The following is a 14,702-nucleotide window of genomic DNA, read 5'->3' on the forward strand; positions in this document are numbered from 1 at the left end:
ATGTCAAACTATTTAGGACTAATTTGTGTAATGAACACTTATGTTCTATGTACCTCTTTTTTTAAATCAAGTTTTGTAAAAGTTATAAATTCCCTTTAGTCCTTGATGTGCCCATGTCTTAGCAAGTTGTGCACCCTGAGGAGACATTTGCTTTTCCTGTTCTCTGGCACATTTTGAGGCCACATTGTTGAAACTGATTTAGACACAGGCTTGTTTACTTCAGTTTTTTTTTTTTCCCCCCCAATAGTGTTTTTGTTCCCACTAAAGATCATAACAAAATCTTTTTTGTTGTTTACAATTAAAAAAAACCTGTCATAAAAAATTACAAATTAGGATTCCTTCTTTGTTGACATAAGTAGCCTGAGAAATGAAGCTAACCTAAATTGCATCAAATTTCAGTGAATAATATGCATACAGTTGGGGAAAGGAGCTTCTTCCCAGCCTGTGTTCTGTCAGAGTAATTTAATTAGAGGTAGTGATATTTGAGTGTAATTTGTTAATGGGCACATTCTGCAAAAAAAAGAATAATTCTGCCTGAACACTAATAATTTTATATATTTTTAGCTGGATCCTGTCAAAAGAAGTTTTCATTGAATTTCATGGCATAGAGATGCCTCGAGGAAGAATATCAATGAAGTGAAGAGCAGCTTAAAATTTTTTGAGTTATTAGAATGCATACCAGGGAGAATGCAATAATCTTACTGCCTTTCCAATAGTTTATTGTATAAAATTGTTATGCATAGCATTATTGGATCATCAGAAATTTAAATTTCATATTTTTGATGTCAAAATCATTCTCGTACATTATTCCTACTGCTGTATTCACTTTTTTCAATTTCATATCAAAGAAGACTATCATAGCTCTTTTTTCCTTTCTTTTGTTTGTGGCAACTTGTATACAGATGTTAGCTAAATATTACATGAGTTTCCCTGGGAAAGACATCAAATAATAGCTTCTCTAATATTAGATTTCATAACTTTTTAGGTAACATTATAATAAAAACTTATTGATGGGGAAATGCCAAGACTTTGAGGATTAAAATACAGTTTAGTTTCATAAACTTAAACTGCAATAGTTTAATTCTCATGTATTTCATTTTTATAGACATTTCATGGCTAATTTTACTGTATTGAGAGGATTTTAGGTCACACAAGTTGAGGTCTTATCAGACATGACAGGTTAGGATAAGCTGCAATAACAGTTCCCACCAGTTTTCCGTGCGTAGCACAAGAAACATGTATTTCTCATTCATGCAAAGTCTCCATAGTGGGTGCACGTGAGTCAAGGCAGTTCTCTTTCATGGGGTGACTCACCTATCCAGGGAATTTCAATTATGTCTTATCTCTGTCTTTAATTGTCACTACAAGGGACGAGAGCATCTACTTTTAAATTCTTCTGCTAGGAAAGGTGATATGTGTCACTTCAATCCCCAGAGATTTTATTGGCCAAAGCAAGACACATAGCCATGCCTAATGTCAAGGGAGATGAGAAGTGAATCTTTCTGAACATTTAGGAAGGGAGGGAAACTGAACAGTATTGATGAGCATTACTAACATCTACCTAAGACTTAATGTTTCAGCACTATGACAGAAGAGATCAGTATTTCCCAACCAGAAAGACATAAACGGGCTACAGGTGTGCTACAGGTGTGCTACAGATAAAGATTAGAATTTCTTGTAATGAAAAAACTGTGAAGACATTTTCATAATAGAATAGTTAAATACATAAATTGACAAAGTTAAAATTACAATTGAATACTCTTTTTTATGACTTCCTCTGAAAACTTCCAGAGACTGGAAGTTTTTGTTATTTTGTTGAGTAGGATTTGATGTATAAAGCTTTCAGGAGATATCTCCCCAGATCTCCTCTCTGACCAAGAGCTTGTCCATGAAGCTAGCCCTTTCCTGACTTTACCACCGAATCCCTCCAGTTAATCTGATCACTATTTTAGTATCAATGTGTTTCTTCTGAGTGAAGCTTTTTTATGAAAATATCGATTAATTTTATTATTCTGTCAATTTTATTTGCTCATATATTTTGCTGTTTAATTCTAAGAAGGTATGTATACATTTAATCATTTAATGCTTTTGTCTGGTATCAGAGAGTACTCCTATTTCATATTCCTCATTTATAAAAATAAAAAAAAAAACAAATTAATTGCCATTGACTTGATGCCAACTCATAACGACCCTATAGGACAGAGTAGAACTGCCCCATAGGGTTTCTAAAGCTGTAATCTTTATGGAAGAAGACTGCCACCTCTTTCTCGCACAAAGTGGCTGTGAGTTTGAACTGCCGACCTTTCAGTTAGTAGCCAAGCGCCTAACTATCGACTCATAGTTGACCTTACAGGATAGAGTAGAACTGCCCCATAGAATTTTCAAGGACTGGCTGGTGAATTCGAACTGCTCACCTTTTGATTAGCAGCTGGGCTCTTAATCACTATCCACCAGGGCTCCACTGTGCCATTAGAGTTAGGATTTATGACACATTTTTGCGGGACACAATTCAGTCCATAACAACTGGGAGCCAATGAAGCAGAAGAAATAGAAGAAGAGCTACTTTTGAATAATATTGTAAGGACAGGCCTTGATGGCATGTCACACATCATAGTGACAGCACTAATCAAAAAGATTATTAAATCAAAAAAGTTATCATTGCATATCAATGGCTTTAAGGCATTAGTAAATATGCTAGTTAATAACACTAATTAGAATCCTTGAAGAAAAATGCTTGCAAATGCATTAGTTATTCTGAAAACAAAACAAACTTCTGTGGATTATATATTCAAGGAAGCTGATTAATACAACAATTCCTCACTTACTGACATAGTTAGGTTCCAGATTCCAGGTTGTTATGCAAAAATCAACATGATGTGAAAATGGAAGATGACCACATCCGATCACAAATGGAGGATGACTGCATCATTACATAACTGCCAAATTACACCATTACATAACTGTCAAACTACTGAGAATCATGGCTCAGCCAAGTTGACACATAACCTTAACCATCACAGCCAGTGTTACTCTCGCCTCACACCTTGGTGTTCATTACTGCTAGACATATGTCATTAATGTGCAAAATAGTTGGATAGAAGATTTTTTACTGTTGTCATAAACGTGAAATGCCAGATAATGAGAGAATCAATAAGTGAGGAGTAGGTGTACTTAAAAACAAATTAAGATGTGAAGCAAATGTTATATGAGACTGATGTTTTGGCCCTAATGGCAGGAAGGTATAAAGGCTTTACATCAGAAAGTTTATTCTATGTGAGTTTTACTCCCATAGAAACTCTCATATGTAAAAGTTTGTGCACAAATCTTAATTCCTCATGTAGTGAAATTATGAAAATATGAATTTAAATAAACAACTACAGCTTTATGGAAAGATATGGGGTTAGTATGCCACTATTTGCTGATAGACACCAAAGTGCAAGGCTGTCCAAAAAACATTTTTCATTTATTAGCTAATAGAAAAATGGATTTTTGTGCATGTCTGAATGTGCTCACTGTACCTTTGTTGAAGGGGAGTTATTCACTGAAAAAATAGCTTACCTAACTGACTGACATTTTGGAGCACCTGGATGAACTTAATTGAAAACTGCAGAGGCCGTGTAAAAAATATTACACATACTCAGAGTTTATGAATTTGAAGCAAAAAATCCAACTTTGGAAAAGGATAAAAATGATTCACATGTGATGTTTTGTTGGTGTTGCATTTTAAATCAGAAAGAAAAATTAGTAAGCCTTTTAGAGCGGTACTTGAATATGTGTGAAGTAAAGTTTCATCATTATTATGAAATACTTAATATGAAAAAATGCGAAAAGTGTTTACATTTCCACAAGGAATTTCAACATTTGTCAATGTAAGAAAAGGAAGAAGTATGAAATTTAATAAATCATCGCTCAGGAGCCCTGGTGGCATAGTGATTAAAGCACTTGGCTGCTGACTGAAAGGTCGGCAGTTCGAAACCACCAGCCACTCCGCAGGGAAAAGATGTGGCAGTCTGCTTCCGTAAAGATTTACAGCCTTGAAAACCCTATGGGGCAGATCTACTCTGTCCTATTAGGTTGCTATGAGTCGGTATCGACTCAAGGGCAGTGGGATCCCTCCATTTAAATACAGTTTAAACAAATAAATTATCTGAATTATAGTTTATGACAAGAAAGAACTTTCTGTCAATAGGAAGAAAAATGATAATACTTTGCTGCCATATTCTACCATCAACTTTTGTGAAAAAGGTTTTCATTGACGGTAATTACCAAGAATGTGGTAGTTCAATCATAAAACCTGTTTTTAAAAGAAGTTATTTCATGAACCCAAGCTCAAATTTCTCTTTAAGGATTTTTAAAAGATTTTACTAAATCTTGGTATAGCGTTGTTCTTACTGTAATTACATGCAGTAATGGTAATGACTTTTTCACCAAGTTCCATATGGATATCCCCAAATCCTCTCTAGTTTATTCCATGTACATGTGTGAAAAGGATTGGTGGGCCCTGGAACAGATACTATTAACTAGTTCTAGGCAAAAATTGTCCCTCATATTGAAACTTTGGAAGGGTCTGAGGTGACAAAACAATACGTAAGCAGCTTTTTTGGATTTCTGAGCAAGGTTGCCATTTGCTAAACATTCTTCATTGGAATCTATAGGTAAAAACACTGTGAAATACTTACTGTGGAGACACTGGCTTCCTCCTTTCCTCCATCCCTCCCTCCTTCCATTTCTTCAGTAATAGATATCTAGTTCATTAATAGATACTGTTCTGTGCCTGTGGAAGGGAATTTCTGTTAACACTGTCAAACTCTATTTTCCCAGCATGCCTTCACAAATAACAATTAATGTAAAAAAAAAAAAAAACTGTAAAAAAATCAAAGGCATATTTAGGCACTAAAATCTTTTATAGTGTTCTCTTATAATTGTTTCTAAATATGGTACAGTGTTTTATTTGAGCAAAAATAATAAACCATATGTGAGTATTTGCACATTTCCATTCGTATGATTTATGTAGTGCTATTAACTGCTAATACATCTAATATATAAGATCCATGGGTTCTTGTTAATGTTTTATAAGGATCTTATGGTTTTATGGTTAACATTAATATGAGGAATTGCTGTAAGATTAAAAAAGTACTTAAAATAATTATCTTCCCTGATGTTTAATTTTGTATTAATCATGTTAACAAAACTTTATATAGTTAAAACACAATAACTACCTGTTATGTGCATCAATTATGTAATAGCTCAAATAATGGATTTCTTGTTCAATATTATGATGTTTCTAGCAACAAAGATTCAATCTTATATAGTGTTGTTTTAAACTTCAGTAGGGCAGTGTGTAAAGCTTATTTTTTCAGTTGTCTTAAAGCAATTTCTTTTCTGTTTTATGAAATTCTGAAGTTTCTCCTTTTGGTTTTCTGAGCACTTAAGGAAAATTAATGCTTTGATGGAGGGAAGATTGTTCTGTCAGAAAAAAAATTCCAGTCACATTCCTTGACTTTTTTTAAATAATAGAATTTGTACTTTATTATACATCTGTGATGAAATATTATGATTTTTATTAAACAGCAACTTTGTATCTCCACACATAAGGTGCTTGTGTAAAATTGTTGATTCAGTTATATTATCCAGCTTCCACTAATACCAGCTTGAGACTCTTCACTGGAACTTCTGTTTGAGAAAGACTTAAGTATATTGAACATTTTCCATGGTTGTTTTTGTTGTTGTTATTGTTTAGATATCTAATAATATAGCAGATTAGATCATCACCTGTAAGGATTTATTTTTAATTAAGATAAATTTAGCATCACATTTTCTTAAAAGTCCATATATTAGAAACGTAATGAAACTGTTTCATGTTTTGAAAATCAAAAGTTGAAAATCTTGTTCATTATCCTAAACAGAATTCCTTACATACTATCCATATGGAAAATGTCTTAATAACTAAAACAGTTTGGTTTCAGGTGAAGTATATACTTTCTCTTAAAAGAGTCAAACATTCATGATATTTAACTTATTTTCTTTATCTTCAATATTAAATTTTAAATCTAATTTTAGTAATTAAACCTTGTCCCTTTGGGTTAGTTTGAGTTCTCTAGAGGAGCAAAGCCAGTGAGATGTGTGTGTGCGTGGGCATGTGTGTGTGTGTGTGTGTGTGTGTGTGTATGTAGAGAGAGAAAGAGAGAGATTTATTTCAAGGGATTATCTGGCAGGTCCAAAATCTGCAGGTTAGATGACAAGTAGGAGACTTCTGCAGGCTTACGTCCCAAGATTCAGGCAACAAGAAGAGTGCAGCATCAAAAGAGAGAGAGAACTCTGCCAGAATATACATTTATATTCTGGAGGCAGACCACACCCTCAAAGAAACTCCCCTTTCAGCTGGCTGGTTGATCACGTCAGATCACGTCATGGAAGGTCATTCATTACATTACACTACAGAATTAACATTTACATTACATTACAATCAGTCCAGTATCTGGTCAAACCACTGAGAATCATAGTCTAGCCAAGTTGACACATAAAATTAACCATCACACCCTTGGACATCTCTTTCTTTCAAATGGTTTCTGACCATTCTCACGTTTGTTTAACTGGTTATTTTTGTACATGTATTTGTGTCATAACACTCTTGAAAACCTTTTTTGAAACGATATGAACTATAAATAAATAGAATTTATAAATTATGAATAGACGTTAATACTGTGTAGAGGCACTGGTGATTCAGTGATTCTTGCCTTCCACCTGGGAGACCCAGGTTCATTTCTAGGCCAGTGTACCTCATATGCAGCCACCACCCATCTATCAGTGAAGGCTTGTGTGTTGCTGTGATACTGAACAGGTTTCAGCAGAGCTTCCCAATTAAGGGAGACTGGGAAGAAAGGCTTGGCATCTACTTCTGAAAATCATCCAATAAAAACCCTATGGATTACAATGGTCCAATCTGAACCAATCATGGTGATGGCACAGGGCAGGCAGCATTTTGTTCCGTTGTGTGTGGGGTTGTCATGAGTTGGGGACCAACTAGAAGGCAGCGAACATTTATATTGTGACTATGACTCTACAGCATAGTATTTTCTTCAGTTTGCTTTCATTGACTTCTAACTTTATGTGAAACAAAATTCCTCCTGAATAAGTCTCAGTGCTTGTTCCCAGAGCAGAGGCAAATCTTGTCAAATTTGAGAAAATATTCTTCATTGCATCTAATTCATGGGTGAACAGAACACTAGGCAGTAAACATTAGCCAGTGGTTAATAAATGGAGTTCACATTTTACCCATTGAAATTATTAAGCTTTTTAATTTGTGTGACTTTAAAACTGTAAGCATAGTTAACACTGATGAAGTAGGTGACTGCACCAGGAACTATGTACTGTATTCACACACAGGAGAAGTAAGCACTAATGTCACTAAGGAGAGCGTTTTCACTTGGCAAATGACTTATTTAGTTATGGTGTTGATTCAGCTGGTTGAACGTACAAAAAGAATTATGTAATATGAAACATTTCTTTAAACTTTAAAAAGGCTGCAGATTTTGCTTATTTTAATATTAGAGCAAATGAGAATTAGCATTTATTTTAAGTACCCAGAAAAATTTAATAACAGATATATTAAACCAATTCATATTGTTTATAGGTTAAGGGCAAGGGTAGTAGAAAAACTAATTGACTTAAAATAACTGATATTTATGCAGTATCCTCCAAAGCATTTCTCCAGTGTCAGACTCCCTAAGGCCTACCACTTCTCATTCATGGGACTTGCAGTGACCCTTTGTAGGAAAAAGGCAATTTTTTTTTTTCTCTGTAAGTGCATTTTTTCAAAGACCTCCCTCCTTCCTTGCATCACTCTGTCACTTATACTCAAATAGGGAGCTGAGTACCAGATTAATGGAATAGTCACCCACAATCACAGAGAGTGTTAATTCATCTCTTTTGCCTGCCACAAGGGGCCCTGTGGCACAGTGGTTAAGTGTTTGGCTGCTAACCAAAGAGTTGGCAGTTCGAATCTACCAGCCACTCCTTGGAAACCCTGTGGAGCCATTCTACTCTGTCCTATAGGGTTTCTATGAGCTAGAATCGACTCAATGGCAACGGGTTTTTGCCTGCCACAAGCTCTCACCCCATTTTAAGGGGCTCCAGCTACTCCCCACTAGTTGCTCATCTAGGGTGTACTCCAATTTAAAAGTTACTTTTTAATATGCTAGGTATCTGGGTGGCACAGAACGGTTTGTGCTCATCTACTAGCCTAAAGGTCAGTGGTTCAGACCCACCCAGTGGTGCCACAGAAGAAAGGCCTGGTGATCTGCTTCCATAAAGATTGCAACCAGGAAAACCCTATAGAGCAGGCTACTCTGTAACACATGGGTTCACCATGAGTCTGAATTGACTCCACAGTAACGGATTGGTTTTTTGTTTGTTTTTTAATATACTACTCACTATGGTACTTTCACAAACATTATCAGCCTTGTCTGTCATTTCTTTACTTTTATTGTTTATTAAAGTTTTGGGTTTTAACAACTTGAGAGCTATAAGTTTAAATTCTTTTCCTCTTTTATAGGCAAGAGAATGACTAGGAGTCAGAGAACCAGGGGCATAGATGTTGAATATGCTCATTATTAGGAAGTCAGGTAGGCTTTCTGAGCCTCCTTTTCTCTCAGGTAAAATAGGAATTAGTTCAGAAAGTTATTGTTAGGTTAAAGTATATAACATAATCTGAATTGTTCAATGTCTGTTATTCAATAAATATTAATTCCTTTGCTCCCCATACCTATAACCTAATATGAAGTCAAATTATTTGAAGTCTCCCATTGATTGTTTTGTTTTTTAATAATATTTTATTGAGTTTTTGGTGAAAGTTTACACAGCAAGTTAGGTTCCCATTTGACAATTTCCACACAAATTGTTCAGTGACTTTAGTTACATTTATCACAATGCACCAACATTCTCTTTAATTGTGGTCTGTTTGTTCCATTTCCAATACTCTAGTTTCCCTGCCTCTTATATTATCATCTTTACTTTTGAGTAGTTGTTGACTTTTTGGTCTCATACAGATGGTTTTTAAGTAGAGCACTGATCTTACAGATGTCATTTATTTTATGTTAACACTATTTCGCTAAAAAGTCATCTCAGGATAGGCTTGGTTATAGGTTTAAAGAGTGTCTCAGGGTGATAGTCTCTGGGAGTCCTCTCTTCCCTACTGTTGCAGTTTGTCTGGCTTTTCTTTTATTTTTTTTTAAAGAACTTGAATTCTCCACATTTTTCCCCCATTGTGTCTGGGACCATCTGTTGTGACCCTGGTCAGAATGGTCAGTGGTGGTAGCCGGAAACCATGCAGTTCTTCTGGTCTCAAGGTAGATGAGGTCACGGCTCTTATAGACTTGTTTCTTCTCTGAGCTTTTGGTTACCTTCTTTGCTCCTGGTGAATGGAGACCAGTAGTTGTATCTTAGATGGCTGCTCACAAGCTTTGGAGCCCCCAGAGGCTACTCATTTCACTAGGATGCAAAACATGACTTTTGTGAACTGTGTGATGCCAGTTGACTGATTTGTCCATGGAAATTTCCTGTTTTTTTGTTACTGAATGTTGCTGTGCATATTGTTTCTAGTTTGTTTTGTAGTTTATTGGAAAAAATATAGGATATTAATCTATCCAGTCAGCCCGTAGATATTTAATGAGCATTTATTGGTTAGTTGCCATTGAGTTGGTTCTGACTCATGGCAATACCACGTACAACAGAACAAAACGTTGCCAGGCCCTGCTCCATTTCCATGTTTGTTCATATCCTCCAGTCCAATGAGGCAGCCCTGTGTATTCTGAGTGCCTTCCAACCTGGGGGCTCATTGTCCAGCACTATATTGGGCAATAATCTGTTGTGATCCATAGGGTTTTCACTTACTATCCCTGTCACTGCTTAGGAAGAAAGACTTGGTGATCTACTTCTGACAATCAACCAGTGAAAACCCTGTGGATCATGGTGGTCCAATCCACAACTGATTATGTGGATGGCGTAGGACTGGGCAGCATTTCCTTCTATTGTCTATTGGGTCACCATGAGTTGGGCCAACTCCATAACTGCATGGCAGCTAACAACATCATCAGTTCTAGGTGTCACAGGAAACAGAAGAACCAAGACTGCCAGAAAACAAAAATGAGTTTATAGTCTGCTTAGGGACAAAAACCCTAATCACATGGAACAATTAATGAATAAGGCATTATAAGTAGAAATAAAATGCTAAATGCATGAAGTAAGCAGGAAATGCAAAAACAAATACAAATAGAAAATTTAGAGGTGTACCATTTGACACCATAGGCTAGCATCTTGCAAAGTGCATCCAGTGGACCTTTGGGCAAACTATGACTTGGCTCACGAGCTGTGGTGTGGGGATTAGGAGGGCGGTCCAGACAAAGTGAAGTGCGTGCAGTGTGGGTAGCAGTGTGGTAGGAGGAAGATAGAGAAATCTGCCTGGCTGGACAGAATATGTCATAGAAAATGGATGGAAGTAAAACCAAAGACACCAAGGGGACCGAGAATTAGGAGTGCGTTCTAAGCTACATTAAAAAGTTTATGTATAATATTACAGGATAGTAAGGAGGGAGGAGAAAATCACAACAGGAGGTTTAATCTGGCAGTGGTACTTGATGACCTGAAATAGGGGAAAGACAGTTGTAGTAACCCAGATGTGAATGAATGAAGGTTAATGCTAGAGTGGTAAAAAGTACAGAAGAGTATGTACTTTTCTGATCCAAATTACATATTTTCAAGTGTCATGAATTTATTTTTTGATATAAAAGGCATTTTTTTTATACAAAAAAATGATTAAAATCTCTCATTTTGATGTTTCAGCAGGGTTCCAAAAAAAATTTTATTTTGTTGTAAGAGGCAGGTGACATTGTTCTGTAGAAAAGATTACAATTTTTCACCTCTGAATCGCATGACACGTAGACGGGGTAATTAAGGTGTTAGCATTCTTTGAGATTCTTCTATTCCGAAGACAGATACTTTGGTTTTCCAAAGACGGATATTTTGGTTTAACATAATCTAGTTTGAGGAACAACTTTTATTTTTATTTTGAAATGTTGGAAACATGAAAGATGATATATGAGATGATGTGGAAAATAATATATTCAGTAGTTAAAATATTTTATTATTTCTATTAAGGATTTTATGATTACTAAGGAAAATAAGGAAACCCAAGAGAAACAAGGAATCCTGGTCACGCAGTGGTTAAGAACTATGGCTGCTAACCAAAAGGTTGGCAGTTCAAATCCACCAGCCGCTCCTTGGTAACCCCTCAGAGGTAGTTCTGCTGTGTCTTGGAAACCCCTCGGAGGTAGTTCTGCTGTGTCTTGGAAACCCCTCGGAGGTAGTTCTGCTCTGTCTTGGAAACCCCTTGGAGGTAGTTCTACTGTGTCCCATAGAGTTGCTATGAGTTGGAATTGACTCGACAGCAATGAGTTTAATGGGTTAAGGGAAATAAAAGGAGCCCTGGTGGTGCAATAGTTAAGCACTTGGCTGCTAACCGAAAGGTTGGTGATTCGAACCCACCTAGTGGCTCCACAGTAGAAAAGACCTGTTGATCTGCTTCTGTAAAGGTTACAGCCTTGGAAACCCTATGGAACAATTCTATTTTGTCCTGTAGGGTCCGCATGAGTCAGAGTCAACTCAACGGCAAAGGGCTTGATTTTGTAAGGGAAATGAGCTCGCGTGTTACTTGGCTGTGATCATGTACATGTCTCAGTGAATTTATATTAATGAAAACAAAAGAACTGTCATCAGTCCATAGGTGGGGCGTAGAGTGTTCTTAAAAACTTTACTTAGATCCTTGAGAAATGAAAAAGGTGTATATGATTATATTTTGCAGTATATACCTAATATTTGCATTCCAAAATGTAGCCTGTGTCTTGTGGTCAGAACATAACATCAGAACTTTACAGGAGTGAGAAATTGCTTCTTGTATTTGGTTCCTTTACATGTCATGCCCATAGAATTTTTCTACAAAAAGAGTAACTTAAGAGTTTCAAAGTAAACAATCTTCTTTCTTAGACAGTATTTTATTTTGGCTTGATTATGTCTAGCTCTCCATACATAAGTATGTGGTTTAACATTTGTTTTATTATTTGGTAAGACATAAGCTGTGGTTGACATTACTTCTAAGAAAACATTAATATTTTTGAAATTTAAGTCATTGCATTTAAGATAGAGATAATTAAGATACTGAAATCTTTTTGATTCTTTTACGAAAGTGAAAGATTTTTTATTGAAAATTTATTTTGAGATACACATTTGAAAATGTATAAAATTGATACTGCTTAATAGACTTATAAACACTATGAGGATTACATATTGCAAGTTATTCACAATTATCATAATGTCTTGTAATTCTAGAGCATAGTGGGCGTTTAGCATTTATAAATGTTATTCATTTCTTCCTGCAAGCATTTATTCAAATATTATATATTGAGACTGTGTGCCAAAAATGTGCAGGGTATAGAAGATAACTAAGAAAATTTGCCCTTAAATACCTCTCCCAGTGTCAGGCATGGCATAAAAGGGTGGTATTACATGAAGACTAAGGTCAAGGATATTTTTTCCTACCTTTAGTAATTTTGGAGAGGAGACCTGAAGAATAAGTAAGGATTTGTCAGGGAGTGGAAGCAGTATCAGTGAAAGGTGTTGTTGTTAGATGCTGTAGAGTTGGGTCCGACTCATAGCGACCCCATGCACAACAGAGCAGAACACTACCTGGTCCTGCACCATCCTCAGAATTGTTGCTATGTCTAAGCCCATTGTTGCAGCCACTATGTCAGTCCATCTCGTTGAGGGTCTTCCTCTTTTTCACTGACCCTCTACTCATACAGCGTAACTAATACGATGAAAGATAGGAGAGTGAACTCAGGTATGCCGAGTGCCCAGTATCTAGGGGAATGCAAAAGGAAAGGAAAGCCTTTGGAACAGGAGATGCTAGAGAACACCTCAAGCTACAATCTAGTATTCTGTAATATGAGAATTCCTTTAATGACATGTTTTTAAGTTTTATCCATTAAACTCTTGTTAGTTGCCATTGAGTCAGCTCTGACTCATGGTGACTTTATGTATAACAGAAGGAAATATTGCCTGGTTCTGTGCTATCTTAATGATCATTGGTATGTTGTAGTCCATTGTTGTGGCGACTGTGTCAGTCCATCTCACTGAGGATTTCTCTCGTTTTCTCTGGCCCTCTACATAACCAAACGTGAAGTCTTTTTCTAGATACTGGTCTTTCCTGTTGACATGTCCAAAGTAAGTGAGTCGAAGTCTCACCATTCTCGCTTCTAAGGAACATTCTGATTGTATTTCTTCCACGACTGATTTGTTGGTTCTTTTGGCTCAATGGAACCGATAAACATCGTAATAAATGGAGAAAAAATTCAGTCTTTTCACCTAAATGTGTTATATGCTTAGATGTTAGTTGTTTTTGTCTTTATAGTATAATTAGATCACATATTTATTATCTTTTACAGTGAAGTTTAGCAACTGCAATGGAAAAAGGAAAGTACAGTATGAAAGCAGCGAACCAGCAGATTTTCAGGTGGATGAAGATGGCATGGTGTATGCAGTGAGAAGCTTTCCGCTCTCTTCTGAGCAGGCCAAGTTCCTGATATATGCCCAAGACAAAGAAACCCAGGAAAAGTGGCAAGTGGCAGTAAAACTGAGCCTCAAGCCAACCTTGACTGAGGAGTCAGTGAAGGTATAGGATCCAAAATGACTTATGAGCTAATATTATACAATTTGAACTAAATATATAGTATGCTTTACATCACATTAATGGGTGTCCAACATTTGAATTTTTATCAACCTAAGTCACTTCAGTTGTATTTTATTGTGTTTTTAGTCTCATAAGATACTTAGCGTAAATATGTTTTAAGCAACCAGAAATTGTATTTGAAATATTTGTTTGTACTTTGAGATTTATAACTTAATTGAAATTAGAAGTAGTTATTTTGTTTTAAATTCCTTCGAAGCTTTACAAGCTGTTAAATGTAAACACAAAATAAACAATTCGTTGAAAGATGTCATCAGTCAAATTTAGCCAATGGTAAGTACAGATTTACAGTAGTAACAGGAAAGCATTTCTGCCAAGGAGTATTGGCTTTTGTCTTGTCCCTTAATAATCAAATTGGGGCATACAAATTATTTATACTACCGACATGACTTTTAGGAATGATATACTCCCTCTGGTGGAAGCTGCTGTGAGCCAAGATAAAATAAGTAAGGTGTATTTCCAACAGAGTACAGCTCTATTCAATTCACCAAACATTTATTGAGCAATTACTTTGTATATGTCACTATATTAGGAATTTTAAATAAAATACAGTAACTACTTCAGTAAACTTATGACATTATTTTCTTAATATTCTAGTTCTTTGAGTTAATTCAAAACACATAAGCGAGGGCACCCCCCTGTGTTCTGAAATTCATGATTTTATGAACTGTGACTATTCCATTTTGTATATTTATTGTACTGAGAGACAGGAATACACATACTCATTTTTGATGTTTAAGTCTATGTGATATGCACATATCAAATATGAATAAATATTTCAAAGGAAAATAGATTATTTTTTTCTTGTACCAGTGTTGGAGCTTCATGAGGTGAATTTTAATTTGTTAATATATTACTGTTAAGGGAAACCGTGTCATTTGAGTAATATAAATTGAGAAACTAG

At 35.7% G+C, this 14,702-nt stretch overlaps 1 protein-coding gene across 2 annotated transcripts in view; it reads left to right on the forward strand.

Moving 5' to 3' along the window:
• Window positions 1-14,702, forward strand: part of CDH2 (cadherin 2) — a 262,696-nt gene that overhangs the window by 173,915 nt on the left and 74,079 nt on the right. For both annotated transcript variants that reach the window (XM_004387755.3, XM_012558891.2), the window contains one exon: window positions 13,497-13,723. In XM_004387755.3, the coding sequence (XP_004387812.1) occupies window positions 13,497-13,723 (227 nt within the window). The remainder of the gene's footprint in view (window positions 1-13,496; window positions 13,724-14,702) is intronic.

Source organism: Trichechus manatus, unplaced genomic scaffold, assembly GCF_000243295.1.
Source record: "Trichechus manatus latirostris isolate Lorelei unplaced genomic scaffold, TriManLat1.0 scaffold00193, whole genome shotgun sequence".
NCBI classification, from domain to species: Eukaryota; Metazoa; Chordata; class Mammalia; order Sirenia; family Trichechidae; genus Trichechus; species Trichechus manatus.